At 39.0% G+C, this 21,350-nt stretch overlaps 2 protein-coding genes across 25 annotated transcripts in view; one reads left to right on the forward strand and one right to left on the reverse strand.

Moving 5' to 3' along the window:
• Positions 1-13,012, forward strand: part of BTBD10 (BTB domain containing 10) — a 75,353-nt gene extending 62,341 nt beyond the window's left edge. For 7 of the 9 annotated variants that reach the window (XM_019975121.2, XM_019975119.2, XM_019975116.2 and 4 more), the window contains 4 exons: positions 5,833-6,030; positions 7,671-7,775; positions 8,418-8,528; positions 11,901-13,012. In XM_019975121.2, the coding sequence (XP_019830680.1) occupies positions 5,833-6,030; positions 7,671-7,775; positions 8,418-8,528; positions 11,901-12,211 (725 nt within the window). In that variant the 3' untranslated portion in view covers positions 12,212-13,012. The remainder of the gene's footprint in view (positions 1-5,832; positions 6,031-7,670; positions 7,776-8,417; positions 8,529-11,900) is intronic. The other 2 variants (XM_019975122.2, XM_070803649.1) reach the window with 1 other exon arrangement.
• Positions 13,013-13,759: 747 nt separating this feature from the next.
• Positions 13,760-21,350, reverse strand: part of BMAL1 (basic helix-loop-helix ARNT like 1) — a 108,041-nt gene continuing 100,450 nt past the window's right edge. For all 16 annotated transcript variants that reach the window (XM_070803645.1, XM_019975114.2, XM_019975110.2 and 13 more), the window contains 3 exons: positions 19,601-19,694; positions 15,393-15,495; positions 13,760-14,428 (listed from right to left, as the gene is read on the reverse strand). In XM_070803645.1, the coding sequence (XP_070659746.1) occupies positions 14,268-14,428; positions 15,393-15,495; positions 19,601-19,694 (358 nt within the window). In that variant the 3' untranslated portion in view covers positions 13,760-14,267. The remainder of the gene's footprint in view (positions 14,429-15,392; positions 15,496-19,600; positions 19,695-21,350) is intronic.

Below are 21,350 nucleotides of genomic sequence, written 5' to 3' on the forward strand. Positions count from 1 at the left end.
CCTAACTGAGAAGGAAATGGCAACCCATTCCAGTACTCTTGCCTGGAAAATTCCATGGACTGAGGAGCCTGGTAGGCTACAGTCCATGGGGTTGCAAAAAGTCAGCCATGACTGAGTGACTTCACTTTCACTTTCACCTAACTGAACTCTGCTTATTTCTAGTAGTTTTTCAGTTGTTTCTTACATATTCTTGGTAGATAATTGACCCTTTTGTAAGTAAAACTTTTTATATCTTTTTGTCTTGCTGAATTGACTATAACAATGTTAAATTTAGTGGTAAATCTCGAATCTATCTTTAAAGGCATTTCCTTTAGGTTTCACTGTTTTGTTTTGTTTTTTTCCTTGACTCTTTTTTCAATACTCTGGCTCTTTGACATCCTTCTTTAGATCTTCTGCTAATTTTTTTTCTCACCTGCCTTCTGATCATTTATACCTTGAATGTGTTCCTTGCCAACAGTTTTGTCTTCAGCTACCTTCGCTCTTACAGAATCTATACACTTAATCTAAGTAATGCCATTCATCACTGGGACTTCAAATATTACCTATACACCATAGGTTTCCAGCTCTTTATCTCTAATTCCTATTACCAGTTTTATGTTTCTAGTGTACTGTTTAACTTGTATAACTTTTTTCCCTTCTTAATCAGGCTTTCAATGAGTTCCATGCATATAGGACATATAGTGATGAACAAGAAAGACTTTGTCCCTGTATTTATGGAGTTTACAGTCTAGTGGGGAAGACAGGCATTCAAGAAGTAATGAAAAGCTGTGAAAATAGAGTGAAGAAATGAGATACTATGACAGAATTACCACAGAATACTATACTAAAGGGGCTATGGAAGATCATTATCTGAATCAGTGACATTAAAGCTGAGACCTAAGGGAATGGAAAAGAGAGTGAGAAAGTCTCCAGGCAGCAGAAATGGTATTTACAGAGGCTTTCAGGTTTGAAGGAATATGACATGCTTAAGGTCCTGGAAGAAGGGAAGTATGGCTATATTGGAAGAGATAGTGTTAGAGTGACGAGACATAAGGCCAGAGGACAGGGAGAAAACAAAACTGGTTAATGTTTATTAACTGTTCATTCTGTACCAAGTCCTGTGCTAAGTTTGGGGGATGCAGCAGGAACAAACCAGGCAAAACTTCCTGTTCTAATGGAACTTTCACTCTTTCGGGGGACACAGACAACAGACGAGGTAAGCAAGTAACATGAACAAATAACATATGATATGTTAGATAGTGGTATGTGCTGAGGAGGGACAAGAAAGGTAAAGGGATAAAGAGTAGTTTGAGAGGCCTTCAATGCAGAGGAGAACTGAAGTAAATTTCAAGCAGAGGTTAACAATGAGAGCAAGTGTTGAAGCATTAGTCTGATAAGTTCGAGAGCAGCAAAGAGGAGTTGGAGTAGAGTGTGTGAGGGTGTCAGTAGTGGGAAATGAGGTGGTGTAGGGCCTTTATCTTCTGACTTTACTAAGTGAAATAGGAAGCCATCAGAGGGCTTTAACAGAGAAGTGATATGATCTGTAAGGATGCCATGTTTTACCATTTCATGGGCACACTGTTCACACAGGATTCACTTTAGAGTCATGCAGTGGTGTAATCCTGATCTGATGTGTATTTTAAAAGAATCACTCTTGGCTGTTGGGTTGGAGATGGACTGCAGGGGGAACTAAGGTAGATACAAAGAGGTAATTAGGAAACTTATCATAATTTAGGTAAGAGATGATGGTGGCTTAAATTAAGGTGGAAGTAATGTGAAATGATCAAATTCTGAATATATTGGATGTTGTTGGATTTACTTGTTGTAAGGATTTGTAAGGATTTACTTGTTGATTTGAATATGAGGCTGAAAAGAGATAATAGTACTTAAACTATCTAGAAGTGTGGAGTTAACCATTGATTGAAATGGGGGAAGACTTCATGGGGGGCAAATACTTGTCCAAAGCTTGGCTTTGGACATAAGTTTGAAATACCTGTTAGACATTCAAGTGGAAATGCGAAGCAGGACATTGGGTATACATGTCTAAAGAGAGAAATATGGACTAGATAGTTATATGTGGGAGTCATCAGAATGTAAAGTATTTTTCTTTAAATACTATCGATAGTATTTAAAGAAAAACCTCTTTTTAAAGTACTGTAGACACTGATCTATAACCTCCTTTTTCACATAACAGGCTTAAGGACCAGGTTGAGGATTTGGGACTTTTATTTTGAGATAGCACAAGCCATGAAAGGTTTAAACTAGAGATATCTGTTTGTATTTTTTGGGCTACTGTGGAGAAAATGAAGGCAAAAGCAGCTGGTGAGTTTTACAATGGGACAACTGTAAGGCTGGGTTCAGTGAGGATTGTCAAACAGAGTATCTACACGTGACCTCTTCATGAGGGTTGGGCTTCCTCATGCCTGGAGACTGAATCAGAGAGGAAGCATCTGAAGAGCAAGCATTCCCAAGACCAAGGCAGAACCACAAGTCATGTACCCATCACCTCTGCTGTGCTCCCCTGGTTACAAGCAAGTCAGTATAACCAGCCTAAATTGAAGGGGAGAGGAATTGGGCTTCTCCTACTTGGAGGAAATATCAAACTCCCATTGTAGAAAAGTATATGGTGTGAGAAACTTTTTAGCTATCTTTGGAAAATGGCATCTTTCAGAGAAAGAAATAGCACAGTTCAAGATGTATTTAAGAGGTGGACTTAATAGGGCTTGAGGAATGGTTAAGAGATGAAAGAGGAATCAAATATTCATTTATTTTACAAATATTTAAGAGACTGTCATATGACTAATACTCTTCTGAGATGGTTCTGAGAACTTGAGTGCATGGTGATGCCATTTACTCATTTGAAAAACTGCAGAGAGAGAGACTGAAATGATTAAGTTCAATTGGAATATATTGAGTTTGAGATGCCTGTGAAAGGGCATCCTAGTGGAGATTTCAGGAGGCAGTTGAATATGATGCATCTGAAATATAGCGGGCAGAATTAGTAGAATAAATTTGAGAATTGTAAGCTTAAGGTGAGAGAAAATAAAGAACTTAGAACTTCCCTGCAAAATATCAATACGTAATGGCCAGCTGAATATTTAGGAAATATTTAACCTAAATATTTAGAAAATATTTAGATAATTTCCTAAAGGAAATCAGTCCTGATTATTCATTGGAAGGACTGATGCTGAAGCTCCAATACTTTGGCCACCTGATGCGAAGAACTGACTTACTGGAAAAGACCCCGATGCTGGGAAGGATCAAAGGCAAGAGGTGAAGGGGATGACAGAGGAGGAGATGGTTGGATGGCATCACCGACTTGATGGACATGGGTTTGAGCAAGGTCTGGGAGTTGGTGATGGACAGGGAAGCCTGGTGTGCTGCAGTCCATGGGGTCACAGAATTGGACAAGACTGAGCAACTGAACTGAATGGCCAGCTAGAGGAGAAAAAATTGAAAAAGGTGACCGAAGAACAGCAGCCAGAAAGGAGAAAGAAAACCAGGGATAATGATACCAAATCTTAGTGATGAGAGTGTTTATTAGAGAAATGCAAATCAAACTATAATGACTTCACACTGGTCAGAATGGCCATCTTTAAAGTCTATAAATAATAAATGCTGGAGAGGCTATAGAGAAAAGGGGACCGACCCTCTTAACACTGTTGGTGGGAATGTAAATTGGTATAAGTTAGTACGGAGAGCAGTATGGAGGTTCCTCAAAAAACTGAAAGTAGAGTTGCCATATGATCCAGCAATCCCACTCCAGGGCATATATCCAGACAGAACTGTAATTTGAAAAGATCCAGGTACCCCATGTTCATAGCAGCACTGTTTATGATAGCCAAGACATGGAAACAACCTAAATGTCTATCAATAGACAAACAACGGATAAAGAAGATATGGTTTGTGTGTTCTTGTGTGTATATAAACACATAATGAAATATTAGCCATAAAAAGAATGAAATAATGCCATTTACAGCAACAAGGATGAACCTACAGATTATCATACTAAGTGAAGTAAGTAAGATAAAGACAAATACCATATGATATCACTTATTTGTAGAATCTGAAATAGGACACAAACATACCTATGAAACAGAAGCAGACTCAAGACGTAGAGAACAGACTTGTGGTTGTCACAGGGGAAGGGATTGGGAATTTGGGATTAGCAGATACAAACTAATCTAAAATAGGGAAGGAAGGATTGGGAATTTGATATTAGCAGTACAAACTAATACACACACACACACACACACACACACACACACATATACATACAGGATAGATAAATAAAAAGGAACTATTGTATAGCACGGGCTTTCCTGGTGGCTCAGAGGTTTAAGCGTCTGCCTCCAATTCGGGACACCCGGATTCGATCCCTGGGTCGGGAAGATCCCCTGGAGAAGGAAATGGTAACCCACTCCAGTCTTGCCTGGAGAATCCCATGGACGGAGAAGCCTGGTAGGCTACAGTCCACGGGGTTGCAAAGAGTCGGACACGACTGAGCGACTTCACTCACTCACTGTATAGCACAGGCAACTATATTCAATATTCTGTGACATAATGGAAAAGAATATGAAAAACATTGTATGCATAACTAAATCATTTTGCTGTACAGCAGAAATTAGCATTGTAAGTCAGTAAAATTTTTTTTAAAAGATGTTCATTTTCTTTAACAATCCAGAGGTCATTTGGAGACTATATAAGATAATGTATTTTTATGTATAAGAATTTACCTATAAAAGGAATTAAAAAAAATCATAATGGAAATATGCAGCCTAGAGAGAGACATGGATAAATAATAGTAACATAGTTGATTATTTAATTATTATATTAACAGTTACTAAGTAACATGTTGTAGAGAGGAAAAAAGCTCTGATTTGGGAAACTATAGATTTGAGCTTTAGTGTCTTCTCTCACTCTCCTGGTAGTTCCTGAGGTAATAGATCCTTAGATAAGAAATTGGACGTTGCCAATGAAATAGGAATAAAATAAAAATGATTAGATTGGTGCAGGTGAGTTTGTGACTGTGTATTTGGGAAGTTAAAGTTGTTTGTTATGTCAGAAGAAGGGTCAGGTGAAATGTATCTTTCATTCCTCTCAGTTCTAGGGTCACATAAGCTATGTGATTCCTGTGTGCTCAGTCAGTCGTGTCTGACTCTTTGCGACCCCATGAACTGTAGCCCGCCAGACTCCTCTGTCCATGGGATTTTCCAGGCAAGAATACTGTAGTGGGTTGCCATTTCCTTCTCCAGTGGTAATTCCTGTACCGTGCTGTATTTTGCTTGATCTTTTGCCATCCTTATTCCCAAGTCAAGTGACCCTTTTCATCTCACTCTGCTTCCTACACAGTAATATCAATGTTGTTTGTAAATAATTTTCTGAGAAAGAAAATGTGGGAAGTAGACTATGGGGACTATTTTATTTCATATGGATAATCTGCAAAAATACCCTTAGAATATACTTTAAAATATAACCGCATACATTGATTGAAGACAAATGATGTAGTGAAAAATAACCTGGACTGCGAATAGAGTCACAGAGGGTGGATTTAATTCTGATTTTGAAAATTAGTTTTGTAACCTTAGGCAGATTGCTTCATGATGTGTAAAGTGAAGAGGCTTTCGTTGGATGACTTTAATTGGCCCTTCTTGCTATAACATTCTGCATTTCCATAAGAACTCTTTCTGAGAAAAGTTTTAGTGACTAAAGAATAACCCTTGTATTATCTACAGGGTCCCGAAGTAGATGCTGAACTAATGTGGTGTTTTGTTTATGTGTTTGTTATTTCTGCTCTTCTTTTACTTATCAGTCACCCCTAAAGCGAAGTTACTTCTGTGGGTTTTATTTCAGGTGCCCTAATGCATGAGTTGTCAAATGATGGTGCCCGCAGACAGTTCGAGTTTTACTTGGAAGAAATGATCCTGCCTCTCATGGTAGCCAGTGCCCAGAGTGGGGAGCGCGAGTGCCACATAGTGGTGCTTACGGACGACGACGTTGTTGATTGGGATGAAGAGTACCCACCACAGATGGGAGAAGAGTATTCACAAAGTATGTGCTGTGGCATATTTTCTCTCTCTTAAATCACCACAGATTTCCTCTTTATTGTTTATAATATTGATTAAAGGACAATTTTTATAAAGAAAGTTTTCTGAACTCTTTCTTATACCAGGAGTGGACAAACTACAGCCTGTGGGCCAAATCCAGCCTTTTGCCTGTTTTTATAAATTAAGTTTCATGTATTGTCTATGGCTGCTTTCGCGCTACAATAGCTGAGATGAGTAGTTGGAATGAAGACCGCATGGCTAGCAAAGCCCAAAGTATTTACTATATGGCCCTTTACAGAAAAAATGTATTCACCCATATCATGCATAGAAATGGTTTGCTCTTTGTTGCGTATCCAGACCTTAGTTGGTTTTTTTTTTTTTTTTGGCATTTAGAAGCATCCAAGAGAAATAGATCCTGGAATAGTAGATAATGAAAAATAAAACTGTTTCTTATAGAGATGAATTTTTATTTGTATATAAAATGAGAAGCTTCAACTCACTGATTACAAAGATGACTAAGTTCTAAGACATTCCTTTTTTAATGTCACATGCTTTCTTGGAGAATACATGACCCTTCTGAAAGCTTTGTGGAACTTTAGGTATTTTTGGTCAAAACAGCACATCTTGAGCAGCAGTGACTTTTTTCTTACTGTACTTCTAAACTTCTAATTAGAACATTTGATTTTTTTTTTTTTCCTGTTAGAAAGTGTATCTCATATTGATTTTGTTTGTTTGAATGTTTGTTTTTTTGGTGAGCCCAATATAGCATTTTTGAACAGTTCCATAGATTGAGAAAAAATTACAGGTAAAAGAATGATTCGAGAACAGGATTTATATGGAGTATTAGAACCCTTTAAGCTCTGGTTTTTCCATTTTATTTACCCTTTTCTAAAAGCAGACTTCCAAGTGGTATGCTTTTTTAATTTTAATTCTAAAGATTTTCAGATGATTATTTCAACACAGAGTATGGTAGTAGCTTTCAGAATTTACATTTGAGACGTTTCCTTTGCATGATAACACTTGAATGAGTACTGTGATTCTTTTGTGGACAGTTGCAGTAATAAAATGTTGCTGTTTCCTCATTCCTAGGCTTTTTGCTGACCATGGTTTTCTATAATATGTGGAATAAAAAGTTGAGCTTTAGTTTTCAGAAAGTTTGACTTCAAGAGAAGAGGGCCAACCATAGAGCACAGAAATGACACTATAGTGATAGAGGAATAATATTAGACCTGGCTTTTCCTTTTTAGTTATTGAGCTTTTCATTTCAGTGTTTTTTGGTTTGTTTTTTTGTTTGTTTCTTTTCTTGAACTTTGAAGTTTAAAAGGACTGGAAACATTTTTATTTAATTTGTCTAAATATGTTTCATTTTATGCCAAGATGTTCCAACCTAAAGAAGATAACATTTGAGGAGACAAGAGATAGCCTATCTCTTCAGGCTGATTTTCCTAAGAGTGACATACACCACCCATTCTGAAATGTCAAAAAATCTTTATCTTAAAATATCAGTAATCTTAAGGATGTAGTAATAATCACAACTTTTACCCCATGAATAGCTTCTGTATACTTTTTTTCCTTTTATTGGCTCTTAAACCAGCATGTTTGGTTTGTGAGTGTGTTTTTCTTTTTTTGAAAAAACCTTTGCAGTTCACCTTTTAAGGGAGATAACTCCACCTGAAAGAGAGAAGGCGAGGAAGGTCCATCAGTCTAACTCCCTGAAGTGCCCAGCACATTTGGAAGACTCAACATGTTGTCAGTGGAGTGTCTGTCCTTTGCAAAACCAGTTTGCTCTAAACAGACTAACCTAGGCAGAACATGCTCGAATCTGCCATTTTTAACATCAGTATTAAATGGGGCTGTTCGCCTGAATGGAAAACAATTTGTGGGGAGGGTCTTTGCCTTTTGGGGGAATTATTAATAGTTGCTCAATCCATGAAATGTAAGATGTATCCATTTTGTACTTTCTGACAAGGCAGTTTTTCTCCCCTCCAGATGAGGCCTTGTAGGTATCCTAGCAAAGTCTTTTACTTTGCCTGCTTGATAATGATGTGATACTGATACCTTTTTTTGATTCTCTTTATATGAAGAAATTGGGGCAGACCCCATCTTAGTAAGTCTGTGTATGATATATCTTTCAGAAGGAGAGTCTTCCTATGGATTGGGTTACCTGATTGGTTATTAAAGCTTTTCTTGTTTCATCTTATGTAGACATTTGCTTCTATATTAACTGTACTGAATTGTCCTGTCATGTTGGCTAGTCATCCTTTGGCATCACTGCATCCATTATTTGGGCTTTTAGGGTTGTCAGGCCCCTATGATGGTCAAGATAAATAACCTTGAGTCATCTCTAAGTACTTTGATTTTAATAAAATATTTTTGTCTCTTTGTTTCCAGTTATTTATAGCACAAAATTATATAGATTTTTCAAGTACATTGAAAACAGAGATGTGGCCAAATCAGTTTTGAAGGAGAGGGGTCTTAAGAAGATTAGACTGGGAATAGAAGGTAAGACATTTTCACTTTTTTTTTTTTTTATTAATTATCTTTTGGAACCAGCAAGGTTTAAAAGCTGGATCCCATTGAGATTATATTTTGAATATTTTGAGAAAATTTCAGACAAATGATTACAGAATGCTCATGCAGTAAACACATAAATAACAAAAGTCAGCTTTTTTTTATCTGAGAAGAGAAATAGAAGGCCCTTAAAAATTGGTATTTATTCTATAAGATTCTCTAGCAATATAGAGATATGAATTTGTCTTTTCTGCCATCACTCTACTTAATGCATTTTTACTAAGCCCATGTAGTGTGTTTGGCACACGTATGTGTACTCCTGTAAGAGATGACAGGACTCTTTGCCTAATGGTAATTTTGATCATAGCCCAACAGAACTAAAATCTAGTACTTTTTTGAAAATTCATGTAAAAACTGGTGGTGGTGGTTTAGCCACTAATTTTCCAAGATTTTATCTGGAAAATCCTATGGTCAGAGAAGCCCGGCGGGCTACAGTCCATGGGTTGCAAGAGTTGGACACGACTTAGCAACTAAACCACCAGCACCACTCTTACATGAATTTTCAAAAAGTATTAGATTTTAGTTCTGTTGGGCTGTGATCACAATTACTATATGTCTTAAGGTGTCTTAAGGTATGATAATAGCTTATTTTCAAATTGAATTGAATGTCCATGTACTTCATCTTACTTAAATGCAAACTTTTTAGCCTGCTTTTTACCTTGTGATTTAAATGAACTTTTACAGATGCTACCCTCAGATCCTTCTTTTATTTTAAAATGTCCTTACTAAAAACAAAATATCTTCCTTGGCCTAGAGTAATGAGTAAATGTTCTGGAGCCAGATTGCTTGAGTTCAAAGCCTGTGATTTAATAGCTGTATGACCTTGGACAAGGCACTTTACTTCTTTTTGTCTTTGTTTTCTCATCTAAAATGAGAGTATTAATACATACTTTATAGGGTCACTGTGAGTGTAGAATGAGTTAATCCATGAAGAACACTTTAAATAGGGCCTAGCACATAGTACTTTCTGTGTCTGTGATGGTGACACCAAAGATTACGGTATTCAGATCAGTGATCAGATGAGCTGTTGGAGATGAAGATGAGGGACTCCTGAGACATACAGGGAAGAATTACCAGAAATGAGGTCTTTGCAGGAAGGGGAGGGGAGGAAATTTGGGGTTTAAAAAGAGGGCATATTAGCTTCACCAGTATATGTCCTCTTCTGTCATTTTGCAAACAGTGAGTTTTAGCTGCTTGGTTTCAAAGTTAAAGAGACTGTAACTGGAGGGGGAATTACTTTAGCAGGCCCCTAGCAGGTATTTGAACTGATAACAAGTGGGCTGGAACTGTGTTTAAAAAAGCCTGATACACTGTGCTAAGGAGTATGGACCTTCCCCATTAAGCATGAGGAAACCATTGGTAGTTCTAAAGCAAAGATGTAATATTATTATTATACTTGTGTTAAGAAAAAAAAAAAGTGGTGATTCAGTGTGGAGAAGAGATTGGAATACAATGAGATGGGAATTTAAGGATGTTCTAATAGTCCTGGAGCAATCAGGGACAAAGGAATAGAGAAAGGGAAACCTTTCTGACCTCTAGAGCTGCCCTTCAGATGGTAATTGGAAATATGAAACAAAGAAGACATTCTATAGGTCTTTAGAAGATGTTTAGTCCTGCTTGCCCCTGTGCCTCCCTCACCTCAACCACACACCCACACCCACACCCCGCCCCCCCACCCCACACACACACACACACACACACTCCACACATGGCTAAATATACTAGCTGCCAGTGATGCCTGCATAACAAACTCCTATGCAGGAATCCTTAATTGAACCCTGACTGTGTGAGGCCTATGTGGATTTTTTTTCTGATTTTAACAGTGGCCCATAGGCCAAATCCAACCCACTACCTATTTTTTATAAATCAAGTTTTCTTGTAACATAGACATACTCATTAATTTATGCATTGTCTGTGGCTGATTTCATTTTATTATGGCATAGTTGAATAGGTGTGATAAAGACCATATGGCCCACACACCTGTCTGGCCCTTTACAGAACATGTTTGCCAGTACTTGGTCTAAACTAGCAATTCATGCTAGTAGGAAAGAGAAGGAACTTGTGATAGCATCTAAGGAAAGTATATCTTTAGACAAACTGCCGTACTGGTAAATGACTGAAATGTTCCCAAGACTGGGATGGTTGTTACCAGTTGTTACTCTTCACTGACTATGATCTAAGAGAAGGAAGATGTATAATTACTGGGGAAAGCTGTGTCTCCTGAAAAAAAAGTGTTGCACAACTTGGAAGTTCAGAATTATGTTTTATTTAGTGGCCTTACTGTCAATTGTAGCCTTGGATATAGCCTCTCAGATAGCCCTGAGAAACTTCCAAGGAGGTAAGGGAGGAGCTGGGATATGTAGGAGTTTTTACTGGGAGAAGAGAAAAAAATGATCAAAAGATTACTGCTAATCACAAAAAGCAGACACCTCAAGTATTGGATTTAGTGCCTCTCTCTACCTTTGGGGCAATGCAGGAGTCTGGGCTTGTTGAAATTATTCCTTTGATACACATCTTAACTATCTATGGCTATTTTTCCACCTGAATTCCCCTCAGGGGCACCCTTGGGTCGGGGGTGGGCTGCAGGGGCAGATGACTTGATGGCCACAACATTTCTATTTACTGAAATGGTAGGCAACTTTTTTTTTTGGTCCATGCTACTTTGGAATTGCCAGTCTGAATGAACTTGATTGTTCAGAGTAGTAACATTTAAATGATATAGAGGTTAAAATATTGGCTTTGTTAACCTAGACACAGAAATACCTGGAATCAGTGAAGCTGGAGATCGCTACAGCTCCTTTCCACTTGAACAGTAAAAAGGAAAGAAAAAACCCAAAATGATGTAAAGATGAGATTTAGGTTTAAAGAAAGTAGAAGGCCTATATGGCAGTAAATTGCAGGCCCTGAGGCCAAATAATTGTGTGGGGAAGGGATCAGGGATATCAAGGGTGCACAACCAGAGCCCATGATACACTGGATTACTTCCCATTGTATTAGGGACCCAGCCCCACCATGCTCTCTGAAAGTTTTTCTGGTGGTTAGTGGGAGGTTTTGTGAATTATATTAGTAGGATTTCAATTTCTTGCTGTTGAACTAATGACCAAAGAGAATATTGGTTTCCTTCTTTATTTTAATCTATGTTTTGTTCAAGAACTATAGTAACCCTCTTTAGGTTAAATAGAATGAGGAATGTGGGGACCTGTGTGTGTGTGTGTGTGTGTGTGTGTGTGTGCGCGCGTGCGTGCACACGTGCACATAGGTGTGTGTATGCACATCCTGTTTTTAAAAACTTCTCTCCTTCAGGTTATCCTACCTACAAAGAAAAAGTAAAGAAAAGGCCTGGGGGCCGCCCCGAAGTGATTTACAACTATGTCCAAAGACCCTTTATTCGAATGTCTTGGGAGAAGGAAGAAGGAAAGAGCCGGCATGTAGACTTTCAGTGTGTGAAGAGTAAATCTATCACCAACCTTGCCGCCGCTGCCGCAGACATTCCCCAGGACCAGCTGGTAGTCATGCATCCGACTCCGCAAGTGGATGAGCTGGATATTCTACCCATCCATCCCCCTTCTGGCAACAATGACCTCGATCCTGACGCACAGAATCCGATGCTGTGACGGTGATGTTTCTTGAAACCATAGCATGCTACTCTTCACAGTGACGCTGTACTCTCCTCATCCTGCACTGCAAGGCCACTCTCTTCATTGTGAGATGCACAGAACGATGTTTAGGATATTGCAGTGTAGGCTTTTTTTAAAGACCAAAGGTAGCTGAATGGTTTTTTAAATGAGTACAACTCTAGCATCTTGAGGTTCCAGTTATATAAATGTATTTGTTTACCAGTAGGTTTGTGAAATTGGTTCTTTGTATGGGGGACAGTCCTTTTTCACACATCTAGATCTTCCCAGAAGTGGTGGAAATTGGCAGCTGGGGTACTTTGTCTAGATTGATATTCATCACACCCCAGATAAAATGTAGAACATTATATATAGTTGCACTTTATAAATGGTGGTTAAGTGGAACTGTTCAAGCCATTTTTATAGTTGTGATGCACAATATAATTTAAATAAGTGCTTCTATCAAAGTATTCCTTCAGTAAAATGTATATAGTTTGCTGCCCATGATGAGCAAAAATGAGTATCACTGGGCTTATTTGAATGATGAGGATGAGATTCAACCATATCTTATCAGTTATCTCAGTGCCGTTTTCATCCTTTTCAAGTGTCACATGCAGGGAGTGTGAACATCAGAGGTGGGTTATTATCCGGTCTGCCTTACCCTTAATCTGTTCACAGATATTTATTTACTAATGATTTTTTTGAAAGTTATGGGATAGGAAAATGAAGTGTTTGCTCTTCATTTACTAAATGATTGTAAACTCGTTTTTCATCAAAATAAAATTCCATTGTTTTAATGTTTCTGATCTTTATAACCATCTTGACCAGATTTTGAGTCTTGTATTTTGCAGATTTCCTGTTTTATTGGTGTCAGTATAATTAGAAACCAGGAAGTAGCTCAAGGAACTCCTGTTTGATATATGTGTGATGAGGCACTTATATTCTCCACTAACTATAAAATACACTATAAATCCAAATCATTAGAGCTGAAAAGGGAATATTTTGTAGTACAACCTGATACGAAGATAAAATACTTTTACTAGGTTCTATAGTAACCTTAAGTTTCAGAGCCAAATTCTGATACTAGTTCAGTGCTTTCTTCTCTATAGTATGCTGTTCTGCCAAGCAAATTGTTCATGCATATGTTTTTGTTTTGTTTCTTAATATTTTGTGACTCAGTTCAAGAAGAAATCAGAAGTATTTAGATGCTTTCAGTCTGGGGTCACTTAATGTCTGAAGCCATACAACTGGTAGTAGAGAGGAGTTGTATTAGAGAAGCCAGTTTGTTCTGTCTAATCTTGAGTTTGTAATTTCAGAGGACTTGAAGTTTGTGTTTAAGCAGTAATATCTTTGTTCTCACAGAAACTAAAATTACAGTACAGCTAAACACGTGACACAGGAAAATTATGTATGTCCTAGAATTTTTATGAAGACCAGAAAGGCACTGTAAATGTTTTTGGTGTGGATCGTCCATAAACACCCACCATGGAAAATCAATGATCTAGCCCTATAGCAATTTTTCCTTAATTATTTGAAATTTGAACAATATTTATAGAACAAGGGAAACATTTATTAAAAATATTTAACTAATACATTATACTTTAACCCATATTTATAGTAAAGGATTCTTACAAGGAAGAATAAACAGTTTTATGATACAATTAGTATAAGAAATATCCACATGGGGAACTTCTTTGTAGTGTAAAAACACCATACATCTGAAATGACCATTTGCATATAAAAGCTACCAATGATGCTTCTGTGCACAATGATTAAAAAATTCAACACAAACAGAATCCAAAATATACAATTAATGCAAGCTATCCACAGCTAGCCCAATAATCAATGATGAGGAAACACTGGAGCAGGCTTTAGTTCCACTTTTTCTGAAGTTACACATTGTTAAGATTGACTTGTATCAATGGCTCTGAGATGGCTTTTATGAAGACAGTACATAAAAGCTGTTCTCTCCTTATCCAGTAAGCTTCACAGACTGTATAACTCCATCAGTAATGCACTTTGATACTGTAGCTGTCGCCAAAGCAACATATAGTGTTTACAGCGGCCATGGCAAGTCGCTGAAGTCAACAGGGCCACCAAGCCCAGCATCTGCTTCCAAGAGGCTCATTATGACAGCCATTGCTGCTTCATCATTACTGGGACTACTTGAGCCTTGATCGTTGTCTATCATGTCTATGCCTATGTGAGGGTTTTCACCTGTGGGAGGAGATAAAGACTGGTGAGTGATTCTTTTAGTAAGTGGTTAACTTTAGTAAGCAGTTCCTAAGTACACTTTTAATAAGAAAGTTAAACTTAACAGTAGGGCAAGAAGGCTGGTTTGCCTTTTTTTTTTTTTAATATTTGTGTTTTTCAGCTGGAAGACCCAACTTTTTAAGAAGGAACTACTTAAATTCAATAAAGATTAAAAGTATGAGTTGACCTCATTTTACTATTCTGATATAACCAGTTATAAGGAGGGAATTATAGAAGGAAACCATGCAGGAGACCCCAGTTCGATTCCTGGGTCAGGAAGATCCACTGCAGAAGGGATAGGCTGCCCACTCCAGTATTCCTGGGCTTCCCTTGTGACTGTGCGGGTAAAGAATCCACCTGCAATGCAGGAGACCTGAGTTCGATCCCTGGGTTGGGAAGATCCCCTGGAGAAGGGAAAGGCTACCCACTCCAGTATTCTGGCCTAGAGAATTCCATGGACTGTATAGTCCATGGGGCAGCAAAGAGTTGGACACAACTGAGCAACTTTCACTTTCAGAGATTAGAGGGAAAAGATCTAGAAAGAGAAGTAGAGAAAAAGATGGGTAGTGTGGGAGAAGCAAACTCTTCATTGCTTAGTGACTTTCAATACCCTCTGAAATGCTTTTTGATCACCCTTTTAGGTTCTGTCTGAACCTCCATGAGCTCTCCCTCTGAAGAGATTATGTTCCACACATTGGGAGAAAGCCTGTGTCCAGGCTGCCAGAAACCCCTCTTGAATTCCAGACATCCCCACCAGCACCCAACCATTAAACTTAACTTTGAAGTAAAGATTTAAATAAATTTTAAACCTTTACTTTGTTCTTAACAAGTTTACCTAGAACTGATTTGTACATTCAGTTCTTAAAACTGACATCATGCCAGATGTTTTTTGCAAGCTCACTGCAATAGAAATAATAATGCTACTTACCAAGAATAGAAGAGCTATCAGAATATGGATAACCTGGGTTCTCCTGAGCCTGCCCTGGTAGTAGGCCACTGGAAGGAATGTCTGGAGTCCCTCCATTTAAAATCTACAAACAAAAGTGAAGTTTTCATGTCATCAACAGTTTCAATCGGTATTTTACGCAGTGTCACCAAGAAAAATGAATTGGGTTGAAAAGAGGAAGGTGAGGAGAAAAAGTTTCAGGTGGCTTCGGTTTCTTATTGGATGATTTCATACCAGACACTGTTAGGAATGGTCACAGTAAGGAGAAAACCTCTCCCCCAAACTAGTATTCTCTTTACTCGAGTCAGCCCACACAAGCAATTTAAAGGCTGAATAAAATCCCTAGAGCACTCATTACCTTGGATCATGCTGTTGACATGTTTCTCTAAGGCCAAGGACTAAATCTCAATGAACTCAGGTGGGCAGGGCCCCTCCCCTGTTAGGGAGTAAGATTCCTTACAGCAACAGATGCTGCTGAAGAATCAGTAAGAAAGGGTTGTTATACTGGGAAGAGACACAGCTTGAGGAGTCACAAATGAACACCACCACACTAGAAGTAGATCATCATTAGTTGCCCCACAGGGGCCAACATTAGTAACCAGTGGTTTAAGCTCTGAGAGAGGCTACTGAGAAATACTGAATACTATTACCACTCCTCAGTAGAAGAACTCTGTCTTCCCTCAGCTGTCTACCCTCTTCACCCTCCCATGACCGAATCTCACAGAAAAGCACCTCAGGGGTATCTGGATGTGGGTGAGGAAACTGGTAGCAGCTAGATTTCAGGAGAAGCAGTGATTTCAAGCCTTGCCAGTAGATGGCATTACAACTTTATCTCCACAGTTCAACTTTCTGAAAAAGTGCTGAAGAACTTTACACTCTAAAAAATGATTAAGGACTCCAAAGAACTTTTGTTTATATAGGCTATATTTATCAGTATTACTATATCTAAAGTTAAAACCACTAAAAGTATAATAAACTTATTACACATGAACATGAATAGCATTTTAATGAAAAAAACAATTTTCCAAAATAAAAGTTGCAAGTATCATTTCATATATATATATATATATATACACACACACACATATTTTGCAAGTTGAATGTCTAGCTTAACAGAATTTAATTGGATTCTCACTTGCTTCTCCATTCAGTCTGTTTAGATATGCTGTCTGAAGTACATATCTGAAGAAAATCTGACCTCTCATAAACAGGCAGTTGGAAAAGGGAGGTACTTTAATGGCCTTTTCAAATAACCATGGTATTCTTTGATATTACATCAGAACTCAGCAGGTGGAGGTTTCTTAAAAGATAAGGCACAATGTGGAATCTGAAACCATATCAATGAAATTTTGGTACTCTGTAAAAATCCATTGGTGTATATTGGTATTTAGGATGGATCTTTTTTACCTTCACATGATTCTGAAATATCTTATATTGGTCATTTGGAAAATACTGGTTTACTGAGTTATGCAGATCTTCCAAATGTTGACACACCTCATTGTATAAGGTTAAAACATCACCACTGTTAATATTACCTGTGATCAGAAATATCTTAAGTTTTGGCAAGCAGTCAAGCTCAATGCAGTAGATACAAGTTTTCCCCCAAATTCTAACTTTTGCTTGAAAGCTAAAATGTTATCACTTGTCAGTTGTTTTTCCTTGAAGTTGCAGGTTCACTCATTTTCAAGAAAATGTATGCTAAATACCCAAGTCTGAAAAACCATAGTTTGCAATAGTAAAAATGGTGTCCTATGAAAAAAGTGATTGGTTCAGTTTAAAACTTAAACCGTCGCACAAGTGCTTTTTCTTGAGACAACCATCATACTTAGTGTGCAGCGTAAGTGCTTTAAGCACGTCTCATTCTGTAACTATTAAAAAGATTTACTCAAGGATTTTATAAAATTATTTTACTGCTTTATTAAGGACATTCTTAAATGAAACTGGCTTTTAAATTTATTGGTTTTTTATTGCGGGTATATGGTGGTGAAATACAGTGACTGTCCGTATAGTTTGGTGCCACAGGCCTGATTTTTTGCAAAAGCACCAGCAGTTTTATCCAACATTGCTTTTGCACTGTCAGTTCACATAACAGCACAATCAGAAAAACTTTTAGCATTGTTATGAAAATACTTTTGACCACACAGACCCCTGAAAAGATTCCCCCCTCCCTTAACCCCCACCAGAAGACCACAGATGATGTTTAGGGAACTTTGGCCTTATCTGACCCTGCCTTGGTGCCTCTAGATGTCCAGAATCTCCTGGAATCTGAGGCTTGCTAACCTTACCCCTTTTAACTTGACCCTAATTAAGCCAACTGGCAGGCCAAATGTCTCATTTTTGGACCTGCCCAGTTTGAAAGTGACTGGGAAATGTTGGAAGCCCGGGGCCACCTTTAGTCTCGTGGCTTTGGTACATAGTTAACGCTGTCTTTTTAAACTCTGTCTTGTTTAGATGCCCTTTGCTGCTGCTGACTCAGAATACATTCAGAATTTCTTCTCAGATCCATTTTTATAAGTCCAAAGACAAAGAAACATTTTCCGTAAATGCCTCAAAAATACTTGCGCTCTGGGTTGTACAGTATACTTTCAGATCTCTGGCAGTTGTTGGTATGAAAAGAATCAGAAGTCAAGAGACCTGAATTTAGTTTGGGGCCATACTTACTAAATTCTGGGCTAGTCATATACCATTTGGTAGCCTGGATTTTTCCACCTATGAGGTTGTGAGGATAAAATAAGATATTGTATATAAAAGTTCTCTGAGTAATATTTAAGCACTGAAGTGATGACCTTCCAAAATAGAATAGTGGGATTCTTGGTAATACCAGAAAGTCAAGTGCCTAAAAGTTGAGTTGAGACCCAGAGAAAAGGATACTTCACTAAGATGGTAGATCCAGTATGAAAGAAGGACCTAGCAGTGTAACAAAACATGGCTAAGAGCTCACCTGTGAGCAGTGGCGGGGGCTGTGCCCAGGCCAGACTTCATCTGTGGATGCAATACTCAAGTCATTACCAACCAGGCACTTCCACGTATTCTCTCATAACAGGACATCATGTGCAAAGATGCTGGCTGCCCTAGCCTATTATTAGCCTCATTATAGAGAAATCAGGGGCTTAAAAAATTATATAAGGGCATACACCAGTGCATGGCAAAGGTAGGCTTCAAACCCAGGTCTCTCTTCCAAATGTGCTCTTCCCCATTAATGGCTTTCAAATCTTCTTCCAAATAAAAATTTTTATGGAAGACTCACACATCATAAAACAGAAATAAAGCTACCCTGGTAGAAGCAGGAGTCCTGACCTTATCTTTCTCATCAGCTGGCCCCCTTACAAGCCCCACCCTACCTGGCCGCACCACAGCTCCTGGTAACCTGAGCCTCTGAGAAGCCAAGTTTTGAAAACCCATGCCCTGCTTTTGATACAATTTGTGCCTTAGGAGTCCAATCTGGGTAAATTCTTTCTCTGTGTCTATGTTTTGGGAGATAGGGGAAGGAAGACCTTATGTCTCAAGATGCTGGCCTCTGGGTTATCCTAACCTATGTTAACATCAGACACTATAAATAGATTTATGATTTACAAGTAACATTGGCCTAGGCTCACAAACTCTCAGCTCCAAAAATGAAAACAGATTGTTGGTTTCTGAGACTATTTATAATGTAGTCTTCTGGTCAGTTCTTCCTTAGGGCTGGCAACAGATGAACTACTTGTACTTAACGCTGTCCCATCAGAGAAAACCAGGCAGATCCCTAAGTATCCTGCAGCTGCACAGGCATGACTTGCCCTCCAAAGCACCACTGGCAGCACTGCTTCCAGGGCCTGCACTAGACACTTTCTCCCTTGAAGACTCCTGGCAGAGAACTAGGTAGGTTTACATACCCGCGAATCCTTCCTTCATGGGAGCTCTTGAATTCCTCCTTCCATGCAATGGACTAGCAGCTCTCCAAACCTTACAACGATCTCTTTCTGCTTGCCTCTGCTCACATGGGATAAACCCTCTAAGGATGTCAGCAAGCCTCCCTGATCCACTGGTGGGTTTTGTGCCTCACCTAATAGATGCATTTACTTCAAGGAGGAAAAAAGGGTCCTACTTGTTTCAGCAACCACAATTACGTACTCCCACTTCCAGTATTTCACAGCTTGGGCAAGAGCTCTCTACATGAAGAAGGGCCTTAGTCTAAGAGTCGTCAGCCCTACCTTCTTGCCTCCTGGAGAAGAGGCATCAGGGGGAGGTGTACTTGTGATGTTCAATGGGCTGGAGCCACAGCTGGAAGGCGATGACCCTCTTATCCTGTCAGAGAAAAGAGGAGTTAGTTACATTGCCTTTCCTTTTTTTTTCAGTGCAGTGTGTGTGTGTTGATGAGGGATGGAGGTGAGAAGATCTAGAATAGGGATTGGTAAGCCTTCAGTAAAGGATAGGAGAGTAATTATTTTAGGCTCTGTAGGCTATATGGCCTCTGTCACAACTACTGAACTCTGCCACTATAGCTGGAAAAAAAAAAAAAAAGCCAAGACCATATGCAAATGAATGGGTGTAGCCGTGTTCCAATAAAACTTTATTTACAAGTGATAAGCTGGATTTATCCCATCAGCACCTGATCTAGAAAATCCTGGAGGCAAGCTTCTCACTGACAAAGCCCTTGGATTAAGATCTGGATTTCAGGTTTGTGGATTTCAAGTAGGTGGCCAATTTCCTCACAGCCAGATCTCAGAGTAGATTGGCAGAACTTTAGAAGTCCAACCTCTATCTCTGATAGATGAACTAGACTCCACAGCAAATGATTTATCCTCTAACCCACAAACACTGCTTAGCTAGTGAATACTCAGGAGATGGAGGGTGCTGGGGCAGCTCAGCCACGCCTAGAAACTAGTCTTACAGTCCCAGTCATCATCGTCTAAGGAAACAGGTGATGAAAAACGGGTTCAAGCCCTTCTCAGCTAGCTTATTTCTCAGCATAGTAGGTTTACAGAGGGAAAGCCTTAGAACTATAAATCCATATAAACTCTTGTCAAGCTGAAGAACCTCAGGAAGGGAGAGCAGGACCTGGCACCACAGCTAGAGTCTAAGGGAGACCTGAATGGCAGCTGTATGACCACCAGGCTCTTGGCACCTGCATGGATGGATGAATGCAGCTGCTGGTGACCCTGGGACCCCTCCACTGCCCAGGAGACTTTTGGCTCTTGGTTGTTCTGCCTAGTTCTGTAATTTCTGAGTAAACAAGATCTCCCCCCCCCCCCCCCCCCCCCCCGGGACCATAAGCTCCTCAAAGGCAGGATACAACTACATACCAGGTATTCTTCACTCACACAGATGACTACTAATTGCGTATTGAAAAAATTATTGAATGTCTCCTACTTTTCCCTACCTACATCTGTGGAACCACTATTGCCCCAGTTTCCCTATCTTGGAATTGCCTTTTCATCATTACTTATTTCATCTTCAATATCTAGTCCTTAAATTACTGACTTCTCTTTTGGACACAATTATCACTCTAGAGTGGGCCTCATTTTGAGTCATTAAGCATGCTCACCTTCATCTATTCCTATTCCAATCCAACTTTGAGGCTTATTTACACACATTGCTCATCACTCTACAATGCTCAGGGTCTTCACATTTTCTTCCAGTTTCAACTTCTCAGCATCATTTCTTAGAATTCTTAGCAATCTCCCATCACAACTCTGTGGTTCTTTCCTACAAAGAAGCTGCCCAGGCATGTGGCCTGCCTTTTTTTTTTTCATCCTGAATATGCCACTCACATGCGCACTCGAGTGCATGGCTGTCTTTTCTAGAAGGAACGCACACCTTCATCACAAAACTCAGCTAAAGCCAAGTTCAAACCCTTCCTCGTTTGCTTCTGCCCAAGGAATCGTCGTTTTTGCTTTTATCATGAAGAAAATAGGCTTCGCAAAGATTCAATAGTTTTATACTATTCTTGGATGGTTTCCA

Source organism: Bos indicus, chromosome 15 (genome assembly GCF_029378745.1).
Source record: "Bos indicus isolate NIAB-ARS_2022 breed Sahiwal x Tharparkar chromosome 15, NIAB-ARS_B.indTharparkar_mat_pri_1.0, whole genome shotgun sequence".
NCBI classification, from domain to species: Eukaryota; Metazoa; Chordata; class Mammalia; order Artiodactyla; family Bovidae; genus Bos; species Bos indicus.